General features: G+C 43.5%; 2 protein-coding genes across 3 annotated transcripts in view; both read right to left on the bottom strand.

Annotated features, from left to right (window-relative positions):
- Nucleotides 1-20,288, bottom strand: part of gpr68 (G protein-coupled receptor 68) — a 30,668-nt gene extending 10,380 nt beyond the window's left edge. The window contains exons 1-2 of one of the 2 annotated variants that reach the window (XM_031879112.1): nt 20,242-20,288; nt 913-1,186 (exon numbers count right to left, since the gene is read on the bottom strand). In XM_031879112.1, the coding sequence (XP_031734972.1) occupies nt 913-1,008 (96 nt within the window). In that variant the 5' untranslated portion in view covers nt 1,009-1,186; nt 20,242-20,288. Of the gene's footprint in view, nt 1-912; nt 1,187-14,841; nt 15,507-20,241 lie in introns of those variants that run through there. The other variant, XM_031879113.1, reaches the window with a different exon arrangement.
- On the bottom strand, nt 17,848-25,828 carry LOC116400979 (protein Daple-like). Its single transcript, XM_031879114.1, has one exon. It carries the CDS (start codon nt 25,043-25,045, stop codon nt 24,299-24,301), a length of 747 nt encoding a protein of 248 aa, XP_031734974.1. The 5' UTR covers nt 25,046-25,828; the 3' UTR covers nt 17,848-24,298.
- Nucleotides 25,829-26,382: the final 554 nt, after the last annotated feature.

The raw sequence follows: 26,382 nt of genomic DNA, 5'->3' as shown, positions 1-26,382 counted from the left end.
GGGGGGGGGGGGGGAGTCCTCTAAAAATATCTAAGACCTGAATGACTGTATGATAGAGACTCAGAGAGGAGAGAGAGACAGAGTGGGAGAGAGACAGGCAGACAGACAGGTCTAACAATGCCTTTGACTGAATATCTCCAAGTCATCTGTGTGCGTAGAGACAGAGAGAGAGAGAGCCTGCGTGCGTGTAGTAACTGGTTGCCATGGTGATGACGCACCTGGTGCTACAGGCAGACTGATTATGAAACATTGCAATAATCAGTGATTTTGAACAAAACCCCTGCCTCTTTTTAACAAATTAGCAGGAGTCTAAGTGCCAAAATATGGATACCGTGAGAAAGATAAGACTCTGGCAAACACGCTGATGTGTTTTTTATGTTTGTGGTGTTAAAAATGTGCGCTCCAGAGCAATAGACAAAACTGGTACCGTCTGCGTTCTTTGAGAAATTAGTGGTGAGATTTAACATGGAGTCTAATGGAGCAGTTGGTTGGAGTTCATGTCGCTCTGCGGCTCTTTGAGCCAAATGTGTAAGTCCGTTGGATTCCATAGACACTTTACTGCGACCGCCACAACATTTCCAAGCTTTTTGGCCAAAATGGTGTATCTCTATCATACAGTCATTCAGGGCTTAGATATTTTTAGAGGACTTTTCCCCTCTCTAAATAAAAGCCCCACAAATACAAGATTCAATCCAAGAGTATGAATCTAAAATGCAGAAAAGAGAGTAGTGCTATCTCAATTGAACCTGAATGACACTACCGGTAACATTGGCGTGTGTATATATTGCGATTTCTTCGGGCAGTAGAAGCCACACTGTCAACATTTCTTTAAAATAGTTACTTATGCACTTTATAAAGAATTCAGACACCTAAACAGTTTTGTGCAGGTATTGAAGATGTACACAAACTTACCAATAGTACAAGTATATACACACAGGAGAAGAGGTACTGGTGGATTTCATGCCTGATGGTGCAGTTCATTATGTCCTCAGACATGGTGTACACCATCACACCTCGCTCACACTACTTCACCTTTAACATGCATGCATGCATGTAACTATAATGTAACAACACACAAACACACAAATCTTCATGTTGGTTGGAGCACTCAGCGATGGGCTTAAACTTGTCTCATCTGGGTGAGTATTTGTCTTCTCTTATTGGGTAGTCCAGTTTCATTTGGTCACTGTGGAACACAGAATAATTCATCTTTATTATATATTATAAACAGTGTTTACCCTACCATTATATTAGGGGGGGTGCCCCCCCAACGCCACCCCCCCTTGAAGGTCGAGTTAATTTTGTTTAATTTTATTTTCTATACAGTGCCACATCACAACAGAAGTCATTTAAGGTTACCTTTCCTATAGAACAGGTCTATACCATGTTCTTTAAACAAACTAAATAGTCTCATGTTATTTATCTTATTTATAGACGGCATGTCATTTCTGTCTTTACATGGTCGCGCGTTTACAATTCTCCTCTGCTCTCTGTATCGCGCACGGCGGAGTTCCGCCTCGATGCGCGCGGAACGCAGCACGCGCACACGCACACACACACACAGTGAGCGTCGGAAAAAATATGTTGTGTCAACCAACTGAAAAGCAGACAACAATATCTGCGTTTTTTAGACGCTCCCATGTGGTGAAGATGGCAACACTCGCTCTCCTGCTAAGTACAGAAAAGAGCCCAACTGCTGCACGCCCTGTTAGATAAAACAGTAAGTCTTCACTTATGTGGGCAGATGTATAACCAAATACCTAATCTTTATATGTAGCTTGTAATAAACTGTAATGACGTTTGGTTTTGTTGGCCATAAGTTTGGTTTTGTTGGTCATAAGTTTTCAGTCATTCCATGTCGAGCAGTGTCCACTGGGTGTCGGTCTCAATCTTCAAAGAAGGACGTTTTTGTCACCACCCAAATTGTACACAAAATAGCCCAAATTTTCAAAACCCATTTGAACAATTTTTTTTATCCACCTAAAAGTAGCTAAATCGGTCAATACACCACTCAATCTGGAGCCATTGTTGAGATCTTAACAGGACTAAAGCTAGTAGAACTACAGTAATTATTTTCACTCAAATGAGCCATTTAAAGCAGGGATTCCCAAAGCTGCCTCTAGGGGGTGCGTGAGAGGAAAAATGTAATGTTGGTCTAATGGTGTAATAAATTAATATTAAATATAAGTGGGATTTTTCACAAAATAAAAACATGAATTATAAAAATTCCCTTTGTAAGATTTCAATTTAAAATTAGAAACTTACAATTTACTGTCTTTTACGTACACACTAGCTAGCCTAGCTTGTGCAGCTAACGTCAGCTAACAGCTAACTTTATTCATTCAGCAACATTCATGCAAATATGCTGAACTGGCTGAAATCGGGGAAACTGTCAGGTGGGACATCTGAAGCTATCAGTCATAAAAGAGGAGAGGGACAGAGAGAGAGAGGAATCGGAGGCAAGAGAAATGGAGAGGTGCGTTGGGGAGAGACCGGGAGAAGAAATCGAACGGGAGTCAGAGAAAGATGAGACGGAGGAGACCGAAAAGGAGGAAGGGATAGCACAGACAAATTGGGAGCACATAGGCCCATCGCGGAGTCAAGGTGAAAGAAGAGGAGACGAGAGTGAGCATCAGACTGGGAAAAAAAAAAGAGGAAATATGATGAAAATGATCTGGTCTGGGCTTCACTTGGATTGGCAATGCAGATTGCCCAAAGCCACAGTGCGTGGTGTGCAGTGAGGATCTGGCTAACAGCTGTCCGAAGCCCTCTTACTTACGTCGCCACCTGAACACCAAGCATGCCAGTGCAAGTCAAAAGCCCCTTACAATTTTTATATTGAAATTGGAGGAGTTACAAAACAGCCCAAAACAACTGCAGTCTCATTCATGTGTTGGGTCTACAAAAAACGCACTACGGGCTTCATATCTGGTCAGTTACAGAATAGCAAGAAAGGGGCTCCCTCACACAATCGCCGAAGACGTGTGCTTGCCAGCTGCCAAAGAGATGGTGGAATGTATGATTGGAGAGAGAGAAGCACCATAGTTGGACATGATCCCGGTGTCGCATCGATACTTTGTCCAAAGAAATCCTGGCTACATTAGTCGGTCGCGTGAAGAAGAGTGAGTTTTACTCTCTGCAAGTAGACGAGTCTACAGATGTGACTAATCTGGCCAATCTTCTGGTGTACGTCCATTACCTTTTCGAAGGCACGGTGCAGGAAGATTTTTTGTCTTTTTTTATCTTGTAAACAAACGCCATGCGCGAGCAAACTGTTCTCCCATTGGTCAGATTTTTATGCGCTATAAATAGGCTCTGTTGCTTTTTTTTTTTTTTAAGGTGTGGGGGATTGGGGGTGCGTGAACCCGGTCGGGATGTAGAAGGGTTGCGTGGCCTAAAAAGTTTGGGAACGGCTGATTTAAAGTGACACTCCCACACTGCCGCCAAAACCAAGCTGTAATCGCCGCAACGCCCGACTTGATGTGAATGCAGCCTAGGGGTCAATGCTAGGGACTCTGAGGCTGTAGTAAGGCACAACATTGCTTTAAACTAAATGCTAACAACAGCATGGAAAAGTCAAGGGATCACCAAGGTTATTAGAATTAATAATCATGTAACCATATTATCTAGCTCATCTTCATTTAAACTGATCTCTGTGTGATTGAGACAGAGAGAATCTGAAGTGGAGTTTGAGCCTATCCCCCTTTACCCTACCCTGTTTATTAAAGACAATTTTTGTTATATGGTTACTGTCTCTGAGTCACCCGTTTTACCTCTGAATCTTGCCTCCACGTCCCCCGGGTTGCCACATGTGGTGGAGAATGTGGGCAGAGTGATCCGTCGCTAAAGATTCAGAATAAAATAGGTACTCAGAGAGAGAGACACGCAGTGCTATGGAGAATATACACCCAAACCCAGCAGGCCGAGAGCCTTACAGCATTACAGGACGCAATGACTACTCTGGGCCAGCATCTGAGAACACCAGAGAGGCCTACGGAACCCAGTAACAGACTGGTGAAGATGACATTGAGGCCTACCTAGAGGTTTTTGAGAGAACTGCAGAGAGGGAGCGGTGCCGTAAAGCAGAGTGGGCAGGGATACTAGCCCCTTTTTTAACAGGCGAAGCGCAAAAAGCCTGTCGGGACCTCTCCCCCACAGAAGTGAATAATTATGAGGCATTAAAAGCAGCCATTTTAGCCCATTATGGACACAACCTCCAGACAAGGCCCCAACAGTTCCACTCCTGAACCTATGACACCACTGCCCCAGTACGACCGCAGGTTGCAACCCTTATGCGCCTGACACATAATTGGTTAACCACGGGGATGGACCCTCAGTCATGGACAGAGTTGTAATGCACCGGTGTATTAGAGCACTACCAGGGGATGCCAAACGACATGCCTCCCAAAGCAGCCCAGAGACAGTGGATGACCTAGTGGCGCTATTAGAAAACCACCAGGTCACAGTGGAGCTGATGCGGAGCAGTCAGCAAGAGCCCTTACGACCCAGCCGCTCTGACCCCAGGGAAGACAAGCCAAGGCTGAGGAAGGGTGACCCGGAGACACCACCCCACTGCCAGATCCCCCAGGTGGGCCAGCCCAGGCCACCCCTCCCCGTCGACCCCTTGTGAATCAGGACCGCCGGAAGTGCTTCACCTGTGGCCAACAGGGCCATTTAGCTTGGAATTGTCCGGTGGGTGATATAATGATGCCTACGGCGGGCTCATCAGATGCACAACAGAAGGCCGGCAGCTACCTTACTACTTGCTGGGCCCATGAGGGCCCCAAAGCTTCCCGTCAGAATAGGGGCCCAGGATGCAGAAGCCCTACTGGACTCTGGGAGTGCAGTCACTCTACTATGGCCAGGACTGACAACGGAATTACCCCACACCCACATTAAGGTTCAGACCACAAGGGGCACTTTTTAAGTCATGGCGGGTGTGGTAGAAAATTTGCCGGTACCAGTGCTGATTGGGCAAGATTGCCCCATATTTTGGCGTTTGTGGGCCACAGAAGAAGCTGTTCAAACAAGAAACCTCGGGGCAACCGGAAAGCCAAGGTGGTACATGCCTGTGCAGCACCATCTAGCCCAACCCTTTCATCTGGAGTGGAGACCGATGAGGATGCCCTAGGCCCAGCGGAGGCCCTGGCGAGGGAGGATCCACGGCCGGCCAAGGCTTCGTCAAACGAAGTTTTTTCTGAGTTTCCCCTGGCAGAAGAGGAAAATGCTATCTGCCCAGGCCAGTTTGGGACCGCCCAGTTGGAAGACCCCAACCTGGAACAAGCCAGACAGAACCTGGGGGTGGTCAAGGGGAAACCGGTAGAAGGGGTGAGTGTTACCACTTTTCCACATTTTTCGGTGAAAAATGGCCTCTTGTATGGGGTAGCTAAGCTGGGGGAACTTGTTGTTGAACAGTTGCTAGTCCCTAAATGCTATGTTCCAAAAGTGTTGTACCTAGCCCATTCACACCTGTTGGGAGCTCATCTGGGAGCAGAGAAGACCTACGACAGAATCCTGGGTCGCTTCTACTGGCCTGGGGTGAAGAGGGCGGTCCAGGATTATTGCAAAAGCTGCCAGGAGTGCCAGAAGACAGCTCCAAAGGTACACTATCAGAATCCTTTGATCCCGTTACCCTTAATTGATGTCCCCTTCCAGAGAGTGGCCATGGATATAGTAGGACCCCTGCCGAAGTCCAGTAGGGGGCATCGTTACATCCTGGTCATCATGGATTATGCCACCCGCTACCCAGAGGCAGTCCCATTACGCACTGCAAGTGCTAAGGCAGTTGCCAGGGAATTATTCCTCCTCTTTAGTCGAGTTGGCATTGTAAAAGAAGTCCTAACCGACCAGGGAAGCTGCTTCATGTCTCGGGTCATGAAGGAGATGTGCAAGTTGTTGAAGGTGAGCCAAATAAGAACCTCAGTGTACCACCCACAGACGGATGGCCTCGTAGAACGTTTTAAGACCCTAAAACAAATGCTGAGGAAGACTATTGATGTGGATGGGAAAAACTGGGACCAACTAATCCCCTTTGTCTTGTTTTCAATCCGAGAAGTTCCCCAGGCTTCCACAGGGTTTTCGCCGTTCGAGTTGCTGTATGAGACCCAGGGGCATGCTGGATCTGGCTAAAGAAGCCTGGGAGCAACAGCCATCACCCCACCGCTCCGTCATAGAGTATGTGGACCAGATGCAAGGGAGGATGGGTAAAATATGGCCCCTAGTGTGGGAGCACATGCAGCAAGCACAACACACTCAAGCCCGAATCTACAACCGGAAAGCTCAAGTGCGGGAGTTCCGGCCCGGTGAGTTTGTCCTGGTTCCAACGGCTGAATGTAAGTTCCTGGCCAAGTGGCATGGACCCTATGAAGTGATTGAGAGGGTGAGCGAGGTTAACTATAAGGTGAGACAACCTGGGAGAAGGAAGGCCTGTCAAATCTATCACATCAATCTTTTAAAGAAATGGCATGCCCCTGACGGTGTTCCGATGGCAACATTAACCTTTGAAATCCCAGACCCTGTCCCTTCACAGGTACTTCTAGGCCCCCAGTTGGGTCAGTTCAAGGATGTGTTTTCTGACCTACCTGGATGCACCAATGTGATCCAACATGACATAATCACCGAGCCAGGAAAGAAGGTGAGGCTCCGGCCCTATCGCATCCCAGAGGCAAAAAGGAAGACCATCAAGGAAGAGGTGAGAAAGATGTTGGAAATGGGGGTTATTGAGTCACATAGTGCCTGGTCCAGCCCAATTGTTCTGACTCCCAAACCGGATGGCACGGATAGATTCTGCAATGATTTTAAGAAATTGAATGAAATCTCAAAATTTGATGACTACCCCATGCCGAGAGTTGATGAGGTAATCGAGCGATTAGGCCCAGCCCGGTTTGTGTCCACTCTTGACCTCACCAAGGGTTACTGGCAGGTTCCCCTCACAGAAGGAGCCAAGGCAAAGACGGCCTTTGCTACCCGGAGGGCCTATATCACTTCGGATCTATGGAGTCCATGGAGCGCCAGCCACATTCCAAAGGATGATGGACCAGGTGCTCCATCCTCATCGGCAGCGGCCTACATAGATGATGTAATCATCCACAGTCCTGACAGACTGGGCAGAAGAATATGAGGATCTCCTGAACCTCTGGAGAGGAGCTGCAGCAGACCGGAGGTAATTCAGCGGACTCAGCTCTCTCCTCTGCTCTGCCCAAACAGGACGGAGGAATCGTCTCACACTGGGTGTAGACCAAAGGCCAAAGACCCCGACCGGGAGGAATCTTTTGTTGAGTTTGACCCTATCCCCCTTTACCCTACCCTGTTTATTAAAGGACACTTTTTGTTATATGGTTACTGTCTCTGAGTCTCCTGTTTTATCTCTGAATCTTGCCTCCACGTCCCCCGGGTTGCCACTCTACGAGTATTTTCCATTTTATTTTTTAATCATAGTGATCATTTCAGTGATTAAAATGTAACATTGCCAGTCACAACCGAGTTAGTTGAGTCCATTTACATTTATTTATGCATGTACTGCTATTACCATATTCATGAGCAGTGATGTACAAGTTATGCTGTCCATGATTACACACAGATGACACATCCTCTTTCATAATGTTTTCCAGATTATATTATTATTATCAATAGCCATTAATCAGAGATAAAATGGGAAATGGCTTATGCTTTTCAAGATCATGACACAATGGATAAAAAAAAGCATCTTTCAACTAAGCAGTTTTATTAGGGTGACCGGAAAAATAGAGACCAAAGTCATAATTTACATATACAGTATAGGCTGCCAGACCACACTAAAATAAGTGAAACTCAACCACCCCTACTTGACAACTATGACAAACTGATAATGGCCAAGAGAGAACGATGACTGATCTATATGATCCATTTTCAGGACTCATCCTAGTTAGATACATCCATCCTGCATCACTACTGTAATAACAGCTACTCATGCTGCACGCATCAGGATCACACAAAGTCCTGATGATGATATGTGCCGACTCCTCTCATACTCTGATCATTGTATTGTCCACGCTCAGACTTGAACAAAAACAGTGAGAGAATTAATTTACTGTTCAATGTGAATAATCTGCTGTTTAATCGGCCTTTTATTGTACTATAAAAGACTCATTGCATATGTATTCGATCTATCTATCTATCTATCTATCAATCAACCTACCTACCTACCTACCTACCTAGTTCTGTAACCTCTGACCTAGGTAACGAACGTACCCCCCACACTCTACACACAAGACCATCTCAGCCTGCTTTGGGGGACAAAGTCAGCATAGTTTATAACACTATCTGCTGTTGTATCAGTTATTTCAAGAAGTCGGCCTTCCCGACAGCCGGATACCAACGGATTGTGCGTCCAATAGGTGGTGGAGGACTGGAAGTCTCCCAGATGGACCTGTTTAAAGGGCCACCACTGGAGGAGGAACCCGGTGTGTTTGGGAACATCGCTCGAAGGGAGCTTCATGAAGGGCAGCTTCAGGACCCTCAATTAAGATGCCAATCTGACCCCTATTGCTTCACTAAAAACACAACAGCTCTGTCTATTCACATGCAATCACAATCACATGCAACACCATAATAAAGCAGCAGAGCATCAAAAAATAATCTGAGCCAACCAAGTTAGTAAATCCCATAAAATTTAACAACACCATTTATTTATTTGGTTTTACAATTAAAAAAAAGATTTAAGGTTACACATATTTATAATAAATCGTTATTAGTACAATGCAACAACCAAGGTTTAACTTAGTCTGAATGTGTTTTGTATTACTGCTTTCACATTTGTCTCCTAGTAGTAGTCCAGCAAACAACTTCCTCAGACAGAATGGAGGAAGAACGTGAAGTTGAAACCTACTGTCTAACTGCTCGTTAGATTATAATCATTATATTTTCTATGTTAAATGGTGACTTGCATTTATATAGCGCTTCTCTAATCTTCCGACTACTCAAGGGGCTGGACATTACATGTCAACATTCACACATACAAATTACACACATACATACATAGAAAACAAACTGATGGTAGAAGCTTGGTGCCACCTGCCTGTCAGGATCTAAACTAATACACATTCACGCAGATTCACACTTCGGCATGCGGACCGGAGGAGCCGGGGATCGAACCGCCAATTAGCGGACGACTCGCTTTACTTCAGAGCTACAGCCGCCCATCTATGCCTGTACTTTGATATACGTACATATCAAAAATCACTCTTGGCAAGCATCCATTCAGTTCCCCTTCCTATGTCATATATTTGTCATATTTTTCTCACAAGCCAATCTTAGGAGACTGGGCTTTTGGGGAGGATCTTTGAAAGAGACAGGCGATAAAACGGAGCGTTTCAGACAGAGGGTGATACAGGTATATTCAGACAGACAGTATGAGAAAAATAAGTTGTTTTTTTTGTTTTGTTTTACATTAAAGCATGTGAACAGGTTCTAGTAGAAATCCAAAATACAAGTATGAGCCTGAAAATGAGCATATCTCTCCTTTAAGTCATTCTGTCATTTTGAATATCAACACCAGCACAATCAAGTCTAACACCAGGCTATGCATTATGCATTTATTTTAGCTGTCAGAGTTTTGCATGTGTCTCTGGTCATTCACTCCTCTGTGTGCTCTGTCTCTTATACCAAACATTAAAATCTATCATTTGTTAGAAAAAAAGCAAATTGGGACATGTGTTCTTCTTACTTTGTATTCCTGACTTTGACATTTAAATGTGAGGCAGAAGTAGCGTCTTGTCAGCGTTTTAGTTTAGCTGTTCTGGGTTTCATTGCCGCTGTTGGAAGAAACCAGTCAGTGAACAAACGAGCACATGAATAGCATCTAAATTCAGCATTGCTTCCTGTCTCCAGCTGCAGTGTAAGACAGAGTCAACGGACGGTGAAGCTTCTGAGTATAACCAATATATTTCTTTGCTTTGGCATCCCAGCCTCTTTAGAATGGCTCCATAACAACATACTATAAAACCACTTGAACACAACACACTTCAACCACAAGCATCATCTTTCTCTTTCTCTCACTCAGTGTGTCCTTCTGGCTGCCTCCCTCTGGTCTTCCTAAGTAAGCCACGGACAGATTAAGGCACAGCTGGATATGCTTTACATTCCTCAAGTATCAAGCTAACCCATGCTTTTAACCCTTATTCTGCAAGGTAAATGGAATAAGTTTGAATTATACACATGCAATAAAACCGTATGTGAAATTTCCTGTCTTGTAAAATAAGGTATTCGCTCGGCAGGCCTCCACTTCTTTACCTGTTGAGCCCACCACAATATATATACAGACTGTTGAACCTGAATTTATAAACTTGGCTTAACTCAATTGTCAACGAAACATAAGACTTTAACACAGGACACCGGTGTCCGCATCCCATTTCCAACAGACAGTCAACAATGTTTTAGTTGAAGCATGGACACAATCTTTCCATAACCTGAACCACTTGGGTATTATTTTGCCATGATGAAGAAGCTCCCTTAACAAAGTAGTCATTTTTACCCAAACCTAAAGAAGGTTGTTTTTGTGTCTTTACCTAACCAAACCTTAACCACAGTGGTGTCACGTTATAAAACAGATTTATTGTTCAACAGGGATTTGTAATGGTTTTGGAAGTCACAGACAGATGATGTGGTCCTGCTGATGGGCGTTTCAGATCAGGACACCTCCAATACAATGGAGGATGTAACTCCATTTATGGTGGTCACAGCATCGAATGTTGCTGGGCACAAACTATGAATATGACTTTGGTATGCGCCAACAGCTATCCAGTCGCCCAAGGCATAATATCTTATATGCAGGTGATACTAATCTTTATGTTTTGTTGATGACCAAGACATCTGTTGTGCAAACAGACCCAACAAAACAAGCTACATTTAAAGGATCAGTCTGGATTTTCTACCTGTGATGGATCAATGACTTCTGATTCATCACCCTTTAATGATGTAATAAAAAAAGTGAAAACAGACAGATGCTGTTGTTTTAGCGGACACCTCGGATAGTGTGATGTTATAGGTGGCATTCAAAATAATAACTGTAGTGGTGCTCACTTAATATCTACACTAAAAAAGAATTTCTACTGTTCATGCTGCTTCCAGCAAACTCATTCTTCATGTGGACTGGAGAGTAAATGGCCTTTTGTTCTGACCCCCAGCAACGTCCATCCAGAGTGTAAGAGAGTTCTGGTTTTAATAAAGTCTTTCAAACACATGAGTTTATTTGGGATAATTGGAAGGTTAAACCGTGTGTGTATGTAAGAACGCAAAACTGTTTTTCTGTTGTCAAAATATGTGTCCTGTCCACTGATAGCATGATCATGTATTAAGCCATCAGATGCATATTTCTAATGGTGCTGTGCTTGTGGCAGCCAGTTACTGCAGCTCTGTTCTTCATTCTGAATTTTTAGTGTATTTTATGTTTGTTTGTGCCTCTTTCTAACCCTAATCTCCCTTGTTTGTATGTAACTATGGATGTGCAACTGGTAAGATTACTGGTATGCCTTTTGTTTATTTTTGACTAGTTAAAACCGTACCAGCAGACCCATCTAACCACGACTCAATTGTTTACACCCGAGAACAGCTGTTGCCGCTGCGCCAAATAAGGACACTCTGAGAGAGACCAGAGATCTCTTCGAAAATAAGGAGAAGGGCGAGAGGATGCAATGCTGTAGCAAAGTTCCGGGTGATGAAAGATCGTACAAACCATGCCTAGCGTCTGTCAATATGGGGAGCGTAAGATGGAGGCGCTAACGGCGCCAACAGCGCTGCAGAAGGAGCTTCACAGAAACCTGGCTAAACAAACTCAATGGGGACTTACTAGTAACTGTGGATAGTTTTCAACTTGTGAGAGCAGACAGGAGAGCAAGAGAGCGTGGTATGAGGAAGGGTGGGGGAATAGCGAAGTTTGTCAATGATAGATTGTGCAGCACTGATGTGCCCAGGGTTGCACCAAGGGCATTGAGCTGCTAGCCGTACTCATTGGGCCATACTACCTATATCGAGGAAGTTCTCTCACGTCGTCGCGGTAGCATTGTACATCCCCTACCTCGGCCAATGCAGTCCCTCCTCCTGATCTCCGGAGACTTTGACCATGCTTCCCTGTCACATTTGGTTCCAATCTACATACCAATGGTGAATAAACAAACCCCAACCACAAGATCTGTGAGGAAATGGTCTGAGGAGGCCAGTGAGACATTCAAGGACTGCTTTGAAACCACTAACTGGGAAGTGCTTTGAACGCCACATAGGGAGGACTTTGACAGTTTGACTCACTGTATCACAGACTACATAAACTTCTCATTGGAGAACACTGTGCCTACCAGGTGTTTATCCAACGACAACCCTGGGTGACCCCTGAACTAAAAGACTTGCTGAAGGTTTTTACATCTGGGGACAAAGAGGCATTGAGGAGGGTACAAAAGATACTTAAAAATAAAAAAGCAGGAGAGGAGAAAAATGGAGGAGTCCTGCAAGAGATGTCTGGAGAGGACTGAGGATGATCTCAGGTCATCGCAAATGCAGTGGCCTAGAATGTGGAGACAGGGAATGAGCAAATGTTCTTTAACAGATACGATTCTGGCCTCAATCCCCCATAAACCCACCACACCCCCTTCCCCAGGGCATCCGGGACAATACCTGCACCCTACTAACACCAGCCCACAGTCTCTCCTTAACAACTGATCACTTGAGGAAGGAGCTAAGGAAGATCAAGACAAGAAAAGCCACAGGCCCAGATGGCATCAGCTCCAAACCACTCAAGGACGGTGCAGATTAGCTCTGTGACGTGGTTTTGCACATCTTGGTCTCGAGAGAGTTCCAGCCCTTTGGAAAATGGCCTGTGTGGTTCCAGTACCAATGACTGTGCACCCCAGGGAGCCCAACCACTTCAGACCGGTAGCCTCAACTTTCACCCGATGAAGACCACGGAGAGGGTCGTTTTAAACCACATCCGACCCCTGGTGAGCCCAAAGCTGGATCCCCTTGCACTTTGCTTATCAACCAGGCATTTAAGTGGGGGGGGAGCAGTCATCTACCTACTGCATAGATCCCTCTTATACCTGGAGAACATAGGGAGCGCTTAGTTAGTCCTGATGGGCAGGCACCTTGCATGGTAGCCCCTTCCATCAGTGTATGAATGGGTGTATGATGTGTACCCGCAGTGCAAGAAGCAGCCTATATTATGAAATTTCTGTATCCTGTGCAATTATATTTATTTATAAACATATTTTTTTATTTTCTATTCTGACCCATTTTTATTTATTACTCAATCACTATTGAGCTGCCGTAACAAATTAATTTCCCCGTGTGGGATCAATAATTTTATTATCTTATCAAGAGCCTTTTGCAAGATTCTAAAATATTGTTGCGTTTCACGAGATGATTTGCAGAATGTGTGAAATATTTTTTTAAACAATTTCAAAGTGTATATTGTAACCATACTTGTAAAGGCTACATGGCTATAAATACAATATTGTAATGTATAAATTGAATGTGTCCCCAGATGACCCGTGATTACGCCAGATTAGCAACAGCTGCCAGTCAGTCTACAGACCCACAATGTAAACAATGTGGGTCCAATTCTTGCTAGCCTATGTAGTTCAAATCAATAAGCTTTATGTCTTATATTTTCATACAAGCTAAAATGAGGGTTGATGCCTAAAACCAAGCAGAGAGGCCAGCGGCAGAATAGAGCAAAGCAGCACTGAGTTCACCGAGCAGTGTAAACTACAATGCTTATGGTTGAAAGGTTCTTTTGTGTTAGCTATCAAACTTCAGTATGATCAGGCTGATTGTGCTTCAATCACCTCTGGGGATAGTGGGGGTTGCAAGTCTCTGGCATTGGTATTTTGGCAGTCACAGGCTAAACTAAAAACTAAAATATGATTGAACAAGTATTTTTACGGGGAGGGGGTTTAGCGCACACCGCACTAACAGGTACACAGAATGTATGAATGTTGTATGTATGTATGTTCTTCAGGCATTACATCATATTATACACCAAATACAATACATTCTGGACACTTGCCATACACAGCTACAGCTGCTGCCAAACTATGTGCACGTACACATGACTGCATGTCCACAGTGTGACGTACACAGTCCCAGTGCAGACGTCCAGTTCTCCCAGAAAACAAACCAGTTGAACATTGATAACTCTAAACTTAATCTATTCTTCAGACACCAGAAACAATAATTTAACAAATTACATACGGTATGTGAACAATACCTTGACTTCTTTCCCTAAGGCAGTTGGAATGCCATTGCTGCTCTTTGATCAGTGACCCTGACAGTGGTAACCAGGGCAACAGCAGCAAGTTGTAAATCAGGCACTAGTGAGGGTCCTGTCACCGCTACAGGGAATATGCTGTTCCTCTTACTCACACATCTGGAATTGTCGCCCTCATCTTCATCCTGACCAATCAGTATCATCCCCACCACTGTCGTGCATGATTGTTATCCTCAGCCCCATTATATAATCATCCGTTAGAATATTGATGTAACAGGGTTAAACATTCTGATCTCATCGTGATAGACATACAAACACATTTCTTGCAAATCACAGGATGTTTGTGTGTCATTCTACATCGCAGTATCACTTTGTGTTACTTGCTCGAAGCAAATCATCTATGTTTGTTTTAGTTTACCAGTCAGCACCAATTATGCCTAAATTCCTGGAATGAGACGTTCTGTAACAATACACGCTGATGCACAATGTCTTCAGCTTTGGTCTGATGCAGCAATAGTAACACAACTCCAATGTATCCTTTTTGCAGTGTCATAACAAATTAACATACATTGTCATTAAAAACGGTGCAATAATATTTCATTTACTACCTCTGGTGATGGTTTCAATCAAACTTGGTGTGAATATGTCTCTCCCTCCTCCCCTGCTGCTGAGGTCTCTCTCTGATCTGTCTACAAGGGCAGCACAGTTTTTGATTTATTCACCCGGTGGCTATGTTTGCTTTACAACACACTCAGGGAGGAACCAGACAGAAACAGAGGCAAACACTGCCCAGAAAAGACCAGCGTCTGGTAAGCGTAGTAAACTGTTAGCAAGTGTTAGCAGTCAGTTACTGGATGTTGTTAATGTATAGCTCACATCAATGTAGGTGATGTTTAGCACAAGCTAACATCTTCTGTTGACTCCAAACACCATGTTCAAGAGAGGCTGACAGCTATTTCCTCACGCAAACAACATTCCCTGTAACATTCAGCAACAACAGTCTATTAATGATGACAATAGAAGTTGCTATTATTGTCACAGACATCAATGCCTAAGGTCTTTGTATAGCCATTTGAAGGTGCAACGTGTAATACCTGATAGAGGCAGCATTTCACCTCGACTACTGGGTCCATACAATCTGAAGTTACAATCATCAGTTAAAAAAAATCTCATAGTAATCCATCCAATTGTTGTTGAGACGCTTCACAAATGTCAACCTTAATGGCTGCTCTAAGGAAAGGTAAGGATAAATCACAATCCTAAATCATAATCCTAATGGCTCATGTGAACACATGAGCCATTAGGATTATGATTTATCCTCTGGAGACCATGAACATGTTATGGTAATCCATCCAATATTTGTCCAGACTTTTTAGTCTGGACCAGAGTGGCCAACAACCCTAGAACCCTGTCATTAGCACTTCTAAAAATAAGTGCAAAAATAGAGACCATCTTGCGATGGGATCCCACCAGCTGAGGTGCCAAATTGGGCCAGGGGCGTAAAGTGGGAGGGACGTTCCTACCCCTCTACTTCCGGCGCCTTTGCCTCGGACCACATGCATCTTCTAACTCAGCCTCTATTTCAATCCTAACTACACACCTGTAAAGTTTTGTGATTTCATCAGTTGTGACGCTATCGTGGTGACAGAATCTGTCCACAGACCACACCTGGCAAATTACTTAAAACCTCTTCTGTGGTAGTTCCCGAAACAAACACACAATGAAAACAATACCAGTGTCCTAGTCGCTGCTGGTAATAGCAGCTACAGGTAGATTAAATTAAATATTAGATTTAAATATTAGAAATTAATATTAGACTTATTCCCACTGGGATTATAGATTTTTGGTAAAACTATTTCTATTGAAGACTACTGGTCAAATTCTGGTTTGGACCACTAGGAATTCGAGGCTGACAGTTAGCATCACAATTGAATATAATAGAAAAAAATTGAGTAAAAATTGGGGGAAAGACATCCTCTGACAGACAGGCTCTGATGAGTCCGCTGCAATAGGTGAATCCATTCTTAATCCTCTTGTTAGCCCAAAGATTTTCATCCAGGGTAATATATGGGACTTACGTTAAACATTTATGGAATTACACTTTTAACTGTTAGCACTTCAGTAATTAGCTAAATATAATAGTCATTCTGTCAAATCATGTCATGGTATTTAAATCGTGTTCCTTATGTTGCAAAATGAGAAGTCACAAGGAAGCCCTGAATCCTGCTAGATGGGCCCTGAAACCCCATTCAAGGGCCACCGCACTCCTTGACAACCATGGGTCCACCAGGGCCAAAGGAGTTCCAGTGTCCAGTGGGGTCCTGGGCCTATAGTTGAGGGCCCTGGTATAGGTCTAACGGGTCCTCAAGAGTAACCGGTCCCTAGACCCAGTTCCGTCATCAATGACAAAAACACTTGCAACCAGAGTCCCCCTTAAGCATCTGGCAGAGCTCCCAGGGGGACCCTGGAACTCCCTTGTGGACCTCTGAAACCTCCACTACTGCCACAAACAAGTCCAGCAGTCACTAGGGGAGGTTTTGGGGTCTTCAAGAGGCCTTAACAAAATGTTAGGCTTTCTTGTGGGCCTGGCAGCGTCGGAAATACACGAGGGCAAAGGGCAAAACTGCCCCTAAGAAATATAATTTTGCCCCTGATATCACTAGGAGAGGGGCAAAAAATGCCCCCGAACTTTCTAAACGAATAAATAAATGGAGCGCTTCTTAATCAGACCTGTGACTGCGAGAATGTGGTCAACTCAGCAGACACTTAAATTTGAGTGCACCTATATGCTGAAATTCACGGTAAACTCATTCAAACGGCACAGATCGGGAGCGAGCGAAGGACTTTGAAAGTTAACGGAAAGATTAACGTGAGACAACATCCGGTTTCTTCAGACGAACATCCGGTTTTCAGAATAAGATGCCAACAAAGTATACATATTGCATAATGGCAATTAGATTAAAAGAATTATATTCACATTAAGTATAAAACATGCTACCTGCATCTCGTGAGTTAAAGGGACAATACACCTAAATTGTGCGTCAAGTGTCTTTATTCTTTGATTTGAGGGTTGCTGGAAATGAATAATACCTGACTGACAGTCAATTAAGATATTTTACTAAGCAAAAATTCTGAACTGAATTTGTACCTTCAAATGGCACATTTTTTAAATTTTTAAGGTGCTATAAAAATGTTTTTCTCAAATATTCCACACAATGACTAATGTATATGTTCAGGACAAAAATGGGTAATATCACAATATTTGAGGTGCTACAAAAATATTTTTCTCAATAATTCCATACAATGACTGATGTATATGTAATCAAGGCATCGTTGACTTAATTGTTAATAGTTGTTTAAAAAATGTAATAACAACAATAAATAACCACAAAGAAATAAGAATAAAATTGAATATGATTGTCTGATTTATGTTTGTTTTTTGTTAAAAAAAAACCTCTAAGAAAACACTTTGAATCTGTAGACTACTGCCTAATAGTCTCATTATTGGCATTTGATGACAATTGCTCATATATTGTAAGCCTAAATAAGTATATTTATTATTTTGAACAAAGGTTAAATGTTATTTCACAAGTTTCAATAAGTGCCCCCAATTTTTTGAAAATGCCCCTGGATTTCAGTCAGTGGGGGCAAAAATTGCCCCCAAAAAAATATGTAAATTTACTACCCTGGGGCCTGGTGAAGGGCCACTTGTGGTCCAAATGGAGGCCAAAGGTGTCCTCAAAGAGTTACAAGTCACTATAAATTCATTATCAATGATCGTTTTAGAGACCCTGGAACCCCCTGGAGGACACCGGGAGACTTCCGCCAGGGCCACTGGACTCCCTTGTGGGCCCCTGGCACAGTCACAAAGGCCTCTTGGACTCCCCTCGAGGCCCTTGGCAGTCCTTGATCCCCACATTTAGCACCACTGCCTGAGTTGTATTGTGTATGTAAAGCCACTGACACTACAAACAGAGTTTGGCTTTTACTTAATTTCTGCTAATGTCTGCAGAGAGCTGAGATGGCCTTTGCACGGATGAATGAGGTTAGTATACACAAAGGGTCACTGCATTCTGTCCAACTGGTGCCCAATGTCTGGGCCTGGACCCAAGTGTGGGCTGTAAGGAGATTCAAAAAGACTGCCTGAATTAAGAATGAAGAGCAGAAGTCAAAAGGAACAAGACTGTGATCAACAGGTATTTGTGCATTCGGAGGCGAGCTGCTGCAGAGTTCTGCTCTGACTGCTGATCTGAAAGACGTCAATGTGAGGAAAAATCAATTACATTTGCAGTTTATGTCTTTGATTGTTGCTGGTTACAACTTAATTGCCTTTATTTCCTGTTATCTGGCTATAGTTTGATTTCTTTATTATGTACTATATGAAGTCTTGTATTCATTCTCTCTCTGCTGTGACTAATGCTGTTAATGTTAATGGTGGGCACTAATGCTTTGCGGTACATGGAAGTGCTTTGGCAATGCTGCTGCTCCTCCCTCCATGTCAGTCTATACTAGGACCGAGTCAGTCGGTGCAAGACAGCCTGACAAGAAGAAGAAAAAGAAGCCTCAAGATGAATTAGCAGAGCTGCTGGGCTGAGCCTCTGTTTTTGTGGGCAGGGAGTCAAGGTTTGGTTATGGGAAAATTAGGGTGAATCCAATATTAATCAGGAAGTAGAAAGACTGTATTGACTGTAGGCCAACCTTATCAAGTCCTTGCGATATATAGACTGCAGCACAATCCTGCAACTAAAAACTAAACTAAAATCAGCTCATCAATAAATGTCATTTGACCACTTTAAAGTCGTTCAAACCCACAGAACTTCAATTTAAATTCTAGAGACTTCTCAAAATCTCCAAAGATATCAAATTAACACGAATTTTGGGATAATGTGCACAAGATGTAAGGCATTTGGAATATTTCCATTTGATTGAGTGTAGCCATAAAAACATCCCTTTAAGTTTGAATAATCCAATCTGTGTAAATACACAGCTTGACGAATAAAATTATTAACTCAGGGTTGCAAGTTTTTCCTGTAGCTTTCAAGCACTCTCATGGATCACGGAATGCATTAAAAAAAAAAAAGACCAATCATATTCAGAATATTGTGTGTCATATTTGTCCCTACAGGCCACCCTTTTCACATTACGCATGTGTAAAATATTTTGATATAAAATAAAAAAATATTGGTTACTGCAGCTGTAACGCTAGAGTCATATTTCCAACGGAGCTTCAGTCTCGTTTGATTTGATTCAATGGTTAGAATTCCTCTCCACTGTTTGGTTTGCTGGCAGGAATCTCAGCAGTGAAGATCTCAAGATACAGAACATCAAACTGCACGGCCGGACAGAGTGGGGGTTACAAGCTTGTTATGTATTTTGGCTAAAGTGACACAAAATCAACACAACAATACAAGACTACGGTGACTTTTGGTATTCTTATCTCCAACAGCATCTTCATAACACTCATGATATTCCTTTATCTTACATAGGATCTGTGTCGTTTAGAGATAAAGTAGCCCACATGCTGTATCCCATCACTTGATAAGCAGTCACTGAGTCCACACATGGAAACTCTGTGAATGTTACATGAAGCTCTACAGTCCATCAGCTGCTTCACGCAGTAAATGAAGTCCAGTCAGTGATGGACAATGTCTCTGTGTGACTCCACAAACACTGTTTGTCTCCCCCAACAGCCTGCCGAGTGCCGACTGACACGACTTGATAGTTCAGATCAATAATGAATATCTCCGCACTGGAGAGCCTGTAGAGGCATTCTAAACGTATTTGAAGTCTTCACTTGAAACACGTGATCGCTTCATAATAATCTATATTCAACAGGAGTCCGCTGATATGTCACTTCAGCTATAAATAACGAATATCAAAGACTATCGCTGACTGATATGACTAATAAAAAATACTCTTCCTAGGCACATGAATACACATTATCTCTACTGAGCTTGGTGGAAAAAAAAAAAACATCACTCAATGAAATGAGGAAACTTATTTCTTACCGAGTCTCTCCGCTCTGTAGGTCTGCAGCACAATGACCGCCAGCTCTCTCTCGCTGACACACAAACGCACGTGGTCCGTCTTCCTGAAGCACACTGCCTACACACACACACACACTCACATGCCGAATATGTGAAGATGAAAGGAAAAGCTGTAAAATGTTATTTGGCCTATAAATTTATATTTTTAGTTTTGTTCTAGTGACTTCCAGGGATGAGCATGCATGATAGAAAAAATGATTGTATACAGATTAGGGTTGGCTGATGGATGTGAGTGACTTGTTTCATCACGCCCATCATCTTGCATAATGTCCCAACAACAAACCCAGAACAGACATCACAGTAGACGTTGAACAGGATGCATCATCTGAATTAACTATGTATAAAATCACAACATTTAAATGGCTATCTAAAAATGCAGCCAACAATATATTTATTCCGTTTGAGTGAATAAATATATACTGTGCATTTTGTTTTTATATCCACCAAAATATACATATCTCAGTATATCTGCAATATCCTGACATCAGCAGACTCACCCTTTCACCGCAGTAATCATCTATTGAAATTCACTGCTTCAGTTTCAGGGTCCTGGTATTACGCAGTGGCCCACTGTCATGCTGTTGTGGTTTACAGGGATGGAGACAACATTATTAATAATAATAAATGGACACTTTCACTCTGAAAAAGGCCTATAGACTAAACCAATTATTGATAAGCAACATCTTAGGTCCCTGCCATTCACATACATATATATTCGGTATACATATAAAATATATGTCTATGATATATTCCTTGCACAGCAAAAGGAAATAAACTGGGACACTGTGCTAAAATAAAGACACTAGGCACCGCTGACACAATGAAGTCGGAGCATCAGTTCAAGTTTGTAAATCTTTAATACCAAAAAGCTTCAACCTCAGTTTCTACTGAATCACACTAGTAGCCTTTTTCAAACAGTAGTCACATCACAGCAGAGTAGTCAGCAATAGTCATAAAGTGAAGTCAAGCAGCAGTCATTCCAGTGACAGCAGGACGTGGGCTCCGCTTCACCTTTTGCTTTCACTTCTCTCCTGCAGTGAGCTGGTGTCCTTCTGTGGGCCTCTGGTGCAGAGACCAGAAACAGAGCAGGAAACACCAGAGTCCCGCTGAGGATTTGTGGTGCTCTCAACATGGAGCAGGTAAAGCTGACTAATAGGAACAATCGACCCCCCCACCCTCCAAAACTGGTGTGTTGTTAAGGGAATGATGGAACAGTAACACAGAGCGGGTACCCAGACAAGAAGACACACAGACTAGGACACACACACACACTGTCCACAGAGCCAATAACATAATGTGATGGTCTTGTTTCAATAACAGAAAATATAAAATTGCTTTTGGGTATTCAATACGTTTTCTTTCGACGTCAGCAAACTGTCTCGCACACGCGCGCGCGCACGCACGCACGCACATGCGCACACACACACACACACACACACACACACCAATGTTTTAACAATTTTAAAATGATCTACAACTCTTGGAACCGCATGACTTTTACCAGTGTACAGGAATTGATCTGAAATAGGTTTTTTTGGTATCAACAAACATTTTCATTTTCCAAGTTCCAGAGGATTTTACAAAAAAGTATCCAAAAAGTCTGGGAATATCTGCCCCGTTTATAAAAATCTAATGTCATGTACAAATGTTACAGGTAAAATAATTTAGCTCGCTGCATATTGACACGTGCTTTTTGTTCAACAGGTGAGCGGAACGGTTAGTGATGGCTTCCAGTCAAACTTTCTCCAGTGTTTTCTCCTCCTCCTCCTCTTCATCATTCTAGTGCTCTTCGGAAAGTCTTTGCAGTCAGTCGTCACTAATGCAGGAGGGACAGCTTTGTATGTACAAACAGCAGTACAGACAAAAGGTCAGTCGATCACAATAATTAGCATAAGATTCTTTTCTTCCATTGACATCATCATCCATCTCAGAGGCATACTTTCATGTACGTCCCCCGCCTCTTCATCCTGCTCCTCTCTCTGTTTGCTGGGCTTTAAAGGAAACACGATGAATTTGTAACAAGCAGTGTACCCCTCTTCATCCGTATACTATGGCTCAAATAACTACAGGCAGCAATCCAATTCAAAGACCTCATCCACATTGTTGAAATCTTATCAATATCCAGCCATGATGTAGAAAATCTTTTAGATGCCGAGCTACTCTTTCTGCGCTCCATCACAACAAACTCTCCTCTGCGTTGTCCTCTGGTAACACATCACCCCGCAGGATTTTAAAACATGCCTTCTCTTCCAGCGAGACTCTTTCAAAAAAGTTGTCAGACACTTATATTGCAAAAGACAACAATTAAAAAACTGTTGTCCCTAGTTGGTCACAGAGACACAAAGACATGGGAAAATAGGATCCAGGTTCAAGAATACCAAGTTAAGTGTGACAGTGTGAAAGACTTAAACATCTTCTATTATTCTAGAGTGCTCTTAATGAGGTGAACACCTCCCTGTGTGTGTATTCAACCTTCTGCTGCTGTTCTATTAATGGTGACTTGGTTATTCTAAAAACTTAAATTCATCACATGCAAACTCCAAATATCCAGATCACAGGGGGTCTGAATCTGTGTCTCTCTCTCCGCTGTGCAGTGCTCACAACTGTCTAGCTAACTTAGCGTGCATTAGTGCACCATACCAAAACACAGTAGTGTGTGTGTGTAAATGAAGGCCAGCTGAATGGTTAGCGAAGCCACAACCGCGCCCCTCAAGGACAATTCCTCTGTGTCTGTATATATCATTATATATATGTGTGTGTTTGTGAAGCTAGTGTTGGCTCGAGCTGTGCAACGTTTCCAGTAAAGTGTTAAGAGTGTTGCATGCTGGGACAGAATCTAAAGATGGAGGGAGAAGGACTGTAATTTAACTGGGATCTGGGACTGGAATTTAACTCCTCCTCTCTCCTGTTTATCTATCTGTCCTCCCGTCACTCCGTCCATCTCTATATCTGTCCACCGCTCTCCTCCGTCCCAGCGTCCCTCCATTTATTCTCGCTCTCTATCTCTACATGCCTTTCTGCTTCGCTTGTCTCAACTCTCTTTGCTTGAATCCATCCCTTCTCTCGCTCCTCTTTTCCAGTCTTTGTTCTAGATAGCAGAGGAGAGGAGGAGGACAGAAATAGGAGGAAAAATCTGATACATTCATTCGCTTCTGGTCGCCTTCACGTCAGTCCAACCACTCCTCTCGGTGATGGCTAATTCCCAGCGGCCTCCAGGTAAACATTAACAGGTCAAAAGAGTTCCAGCTCATAGACCAGGCCCGTCCTTAGTATTCTGGTCCTCAGCTCTGCATGTAAGACTTGTCCTCTGTTCCCGCAGGCTTTAAGTGTTGTGGATTCTCAGACTTCAGACATCTCAGCTCCCATCTCCATTTCTGGATGTGAAAAATAAAAAACAGCCTGTGGGCTCCGGTAAACAGGGCGATAATAAAATGACAGAGGCCAATGAATTCCAGCATTGTCAGGCACCATCGATAGTGTTGTGGTGTTCATGTCTAAATCCTGAGAAAGATTGTCAGGGATCCCATCATGTCTACGTAGCATCCCCCTCTGAGAGATCCAGCTTGTGATGAAAAATGGTGAAATTGATTCTACAGATCCAGTAGTTGAGGTGGGACGTGATTGTTTTGGTGGTGCTGAAATCCCTGGCAGCTGCTTTGATTTGGAAAGCTTCCTTTCTGTGTTAACCAGCTGTATTGGCAGGTGGCATACGGAATCAGGTCTGCTTGTTAATCTACAAAAGTTAGCTCCAGAAAATACAAACTGAAGTCACGACTCCTTTATGTACAGAAATATTTACATTTGGCTTTTGCGTTCCAGGACTTAGACTTATTCCCAGTAGATGTTGTATTTGAGCAAAGCTCAGAATAACATTCATCCACAATACAAGGAGCACAGTTCAGAGACTGATTGCTTGTGACTGAGGGTTTGGATTCAGCCCCAGCAGACTGTAGTTTCAGTTTTTAGGTTTCTGTCTTTAGACACAGCCATACCCATGGAAGTCCATCAGTATCAGTGTTTAGACACAGCCGTATTCATACCACACGGTCTGAGGGTCGTTGTTGGGGTCAGGGGAAGAAGGTGTGCTCTTTGGGCTTTCAACGAAGCCACACCTGGCTCTCTCGCTTTCTTTCTTTAAGTGGGAGGAGTCACCCGACTGCCCCTCACTTAACACCTCCCCGTGCTCCGAGGCCTCGTCAGGCCGCGTGGCAGGAACAGCCCTGACGGGGGTTACCATGGCAACCTCTCCGCGGTGGTGGTTGGGGGAGGACGAGGTGGGGCCGTTCCGAGAGACGGGGGTCCTCCCTCTCTCTCTTTCTCTCTCCGCGTGTCTCTCCGTTTGCAGGTTCAGAGAGGACGAATGGTGAATAGGGGGATTCAGGAAGCTGCCGTCTCCGGGCTGATTGGTCGGGCCAGCCAGCCGAGCAGAGAGCGGCCGCTCTCTCCCACTAGCCCCTCCCCCTTGTCTCCGAACGACCACATCCGATTGGCCTTCATTTCCACGGAAACTGTCTGGTCCGTTGGAGCGCAGCAAATCAGCTGAGGCCAGGCTGAAAGCTCTGCTCAGCGATTGGCTGCTTCTCTGGTTGACGGGCTGGCCTGAGGCCGGGGATTGGCCTACAGGCTGGCGTGGCGAGGGTTTGACGCTCTGGCCCGGCCTCTGGTTGGATGACTGCACAGTGGGCGTGACATAGCTGGTGGGAGTCACCTGATCTCTGCCAGCTGGAGCTGAGGGGGCGGGACTTCTGGTGAAATAGTCCGTCATCAAATCCTCCTTGCTTCCTGTTGACACCTAGACAAAGGAAATACAAAAAAAATACTATTTTTAGGGTTTAGTAGTGATGGCGAGATGAAGCTTCATGAAGCATTGAAGCTTTCCATCTAATTGGTTCACTCGTGGGCCGAAGCTTCGACGTGCTTCATTTGCTCTACTGTGCCATCAAGTGGACAATAAATGTAAAACAGGCAGAGTGATTATAACGACACTATGGCTTTGGGGTGTGAAGCTTTAAATTGAATACATGAAGGATGTTTGTGATGCTCGAATAGATTGCAAACAAACGCGCAATAAAGTCCCAAGTCCACAAAATGTGAGGGGGGTCCATTGCGTTTCGCTGCCCCTTATATTTCTAATCGCACGCCAAACCCGCGAACCATTTCCTGAATCAGTCACGTGGTACGGCCGGCTCGCGAGGCTTCGAACGTCACCACATACGTCATCAACACAAGCCTCGATACGCGCATCACAAAAATCTTCCTGATTACTCGACACACGCTTCGAAGCCTCGACACGGAAGGACACATCACAAGGGTTTAGCTAGATTTTCCAAGTGACTCTAACAATATGGCATGTGACACGTGAACGGCATGTCACTCACCACTCCCCATCAGCATATACTGATTAATTACTGACATACGGCATCTGCTGCTGTGTGACACATTAATATGGTATCAATATTGAGGTTGATTTACTCGCATCAAAAATTGCAACGCTGTTTCTCCTGAACTCGTCTGGAGTGGAGGATGAGATTTTGACACTGCAAGCTGACATTCAGCTGAAGTCCAGGGCTCATGGACAGTTTTCTCACAGAGGAAAAGTACCCAAACATGAGGAAATGTGATACCTTTTTGACTGCATTATTCGGCTCTACTCATTTATGTGAGTCAGCCTTTTCCCACATGAAGAACATTAAGTCCAAACACCGTTCCACCATGACTGATGATCATTTGAAGTCTGCTTGAGGCCGACTATGCAACTCTTGCCAATCCCATTCAGTGCAAGTCATCAGAGTAAGGTAATGACCAAAAATGTACAGAATTGTATTGTGCCATAAGGGTTCATGCAGTTATGCAAGGTACGCTAACATATATTGTAAATATAAAGTATACTCAGTATATATACAGTATATATATATATATATACACATTATATACATACACACATATGTATACATATGTATACATATACATACAGTATATACATATACATATATATACATACATATATACATACATATACATATATACATACATATACATATATACATACATACATATACATATATACATACATACATATACATATATACATACATACATATA

Source organism: Anarrhichthys ocellatus, unplaced genomic scaffold, assembly GCF_004355925.1.
Source record: "Anarrhichthys ocellatus isolate YVR2014 unplaced genomic scaffold, GSC_Weel_1.0 scaffold228, whole genome shotgun sequence".
Lineage (NCBI taxonomy): Eukaryota > Metazoa > Chordata > Actinopteri > Perciformes > Anarhichadidae > Anarrhichthys > Anarrhichthys ocellatus.
This window is presented reverse-complemented; position numbering and strand designations above follow the sequence as displayed.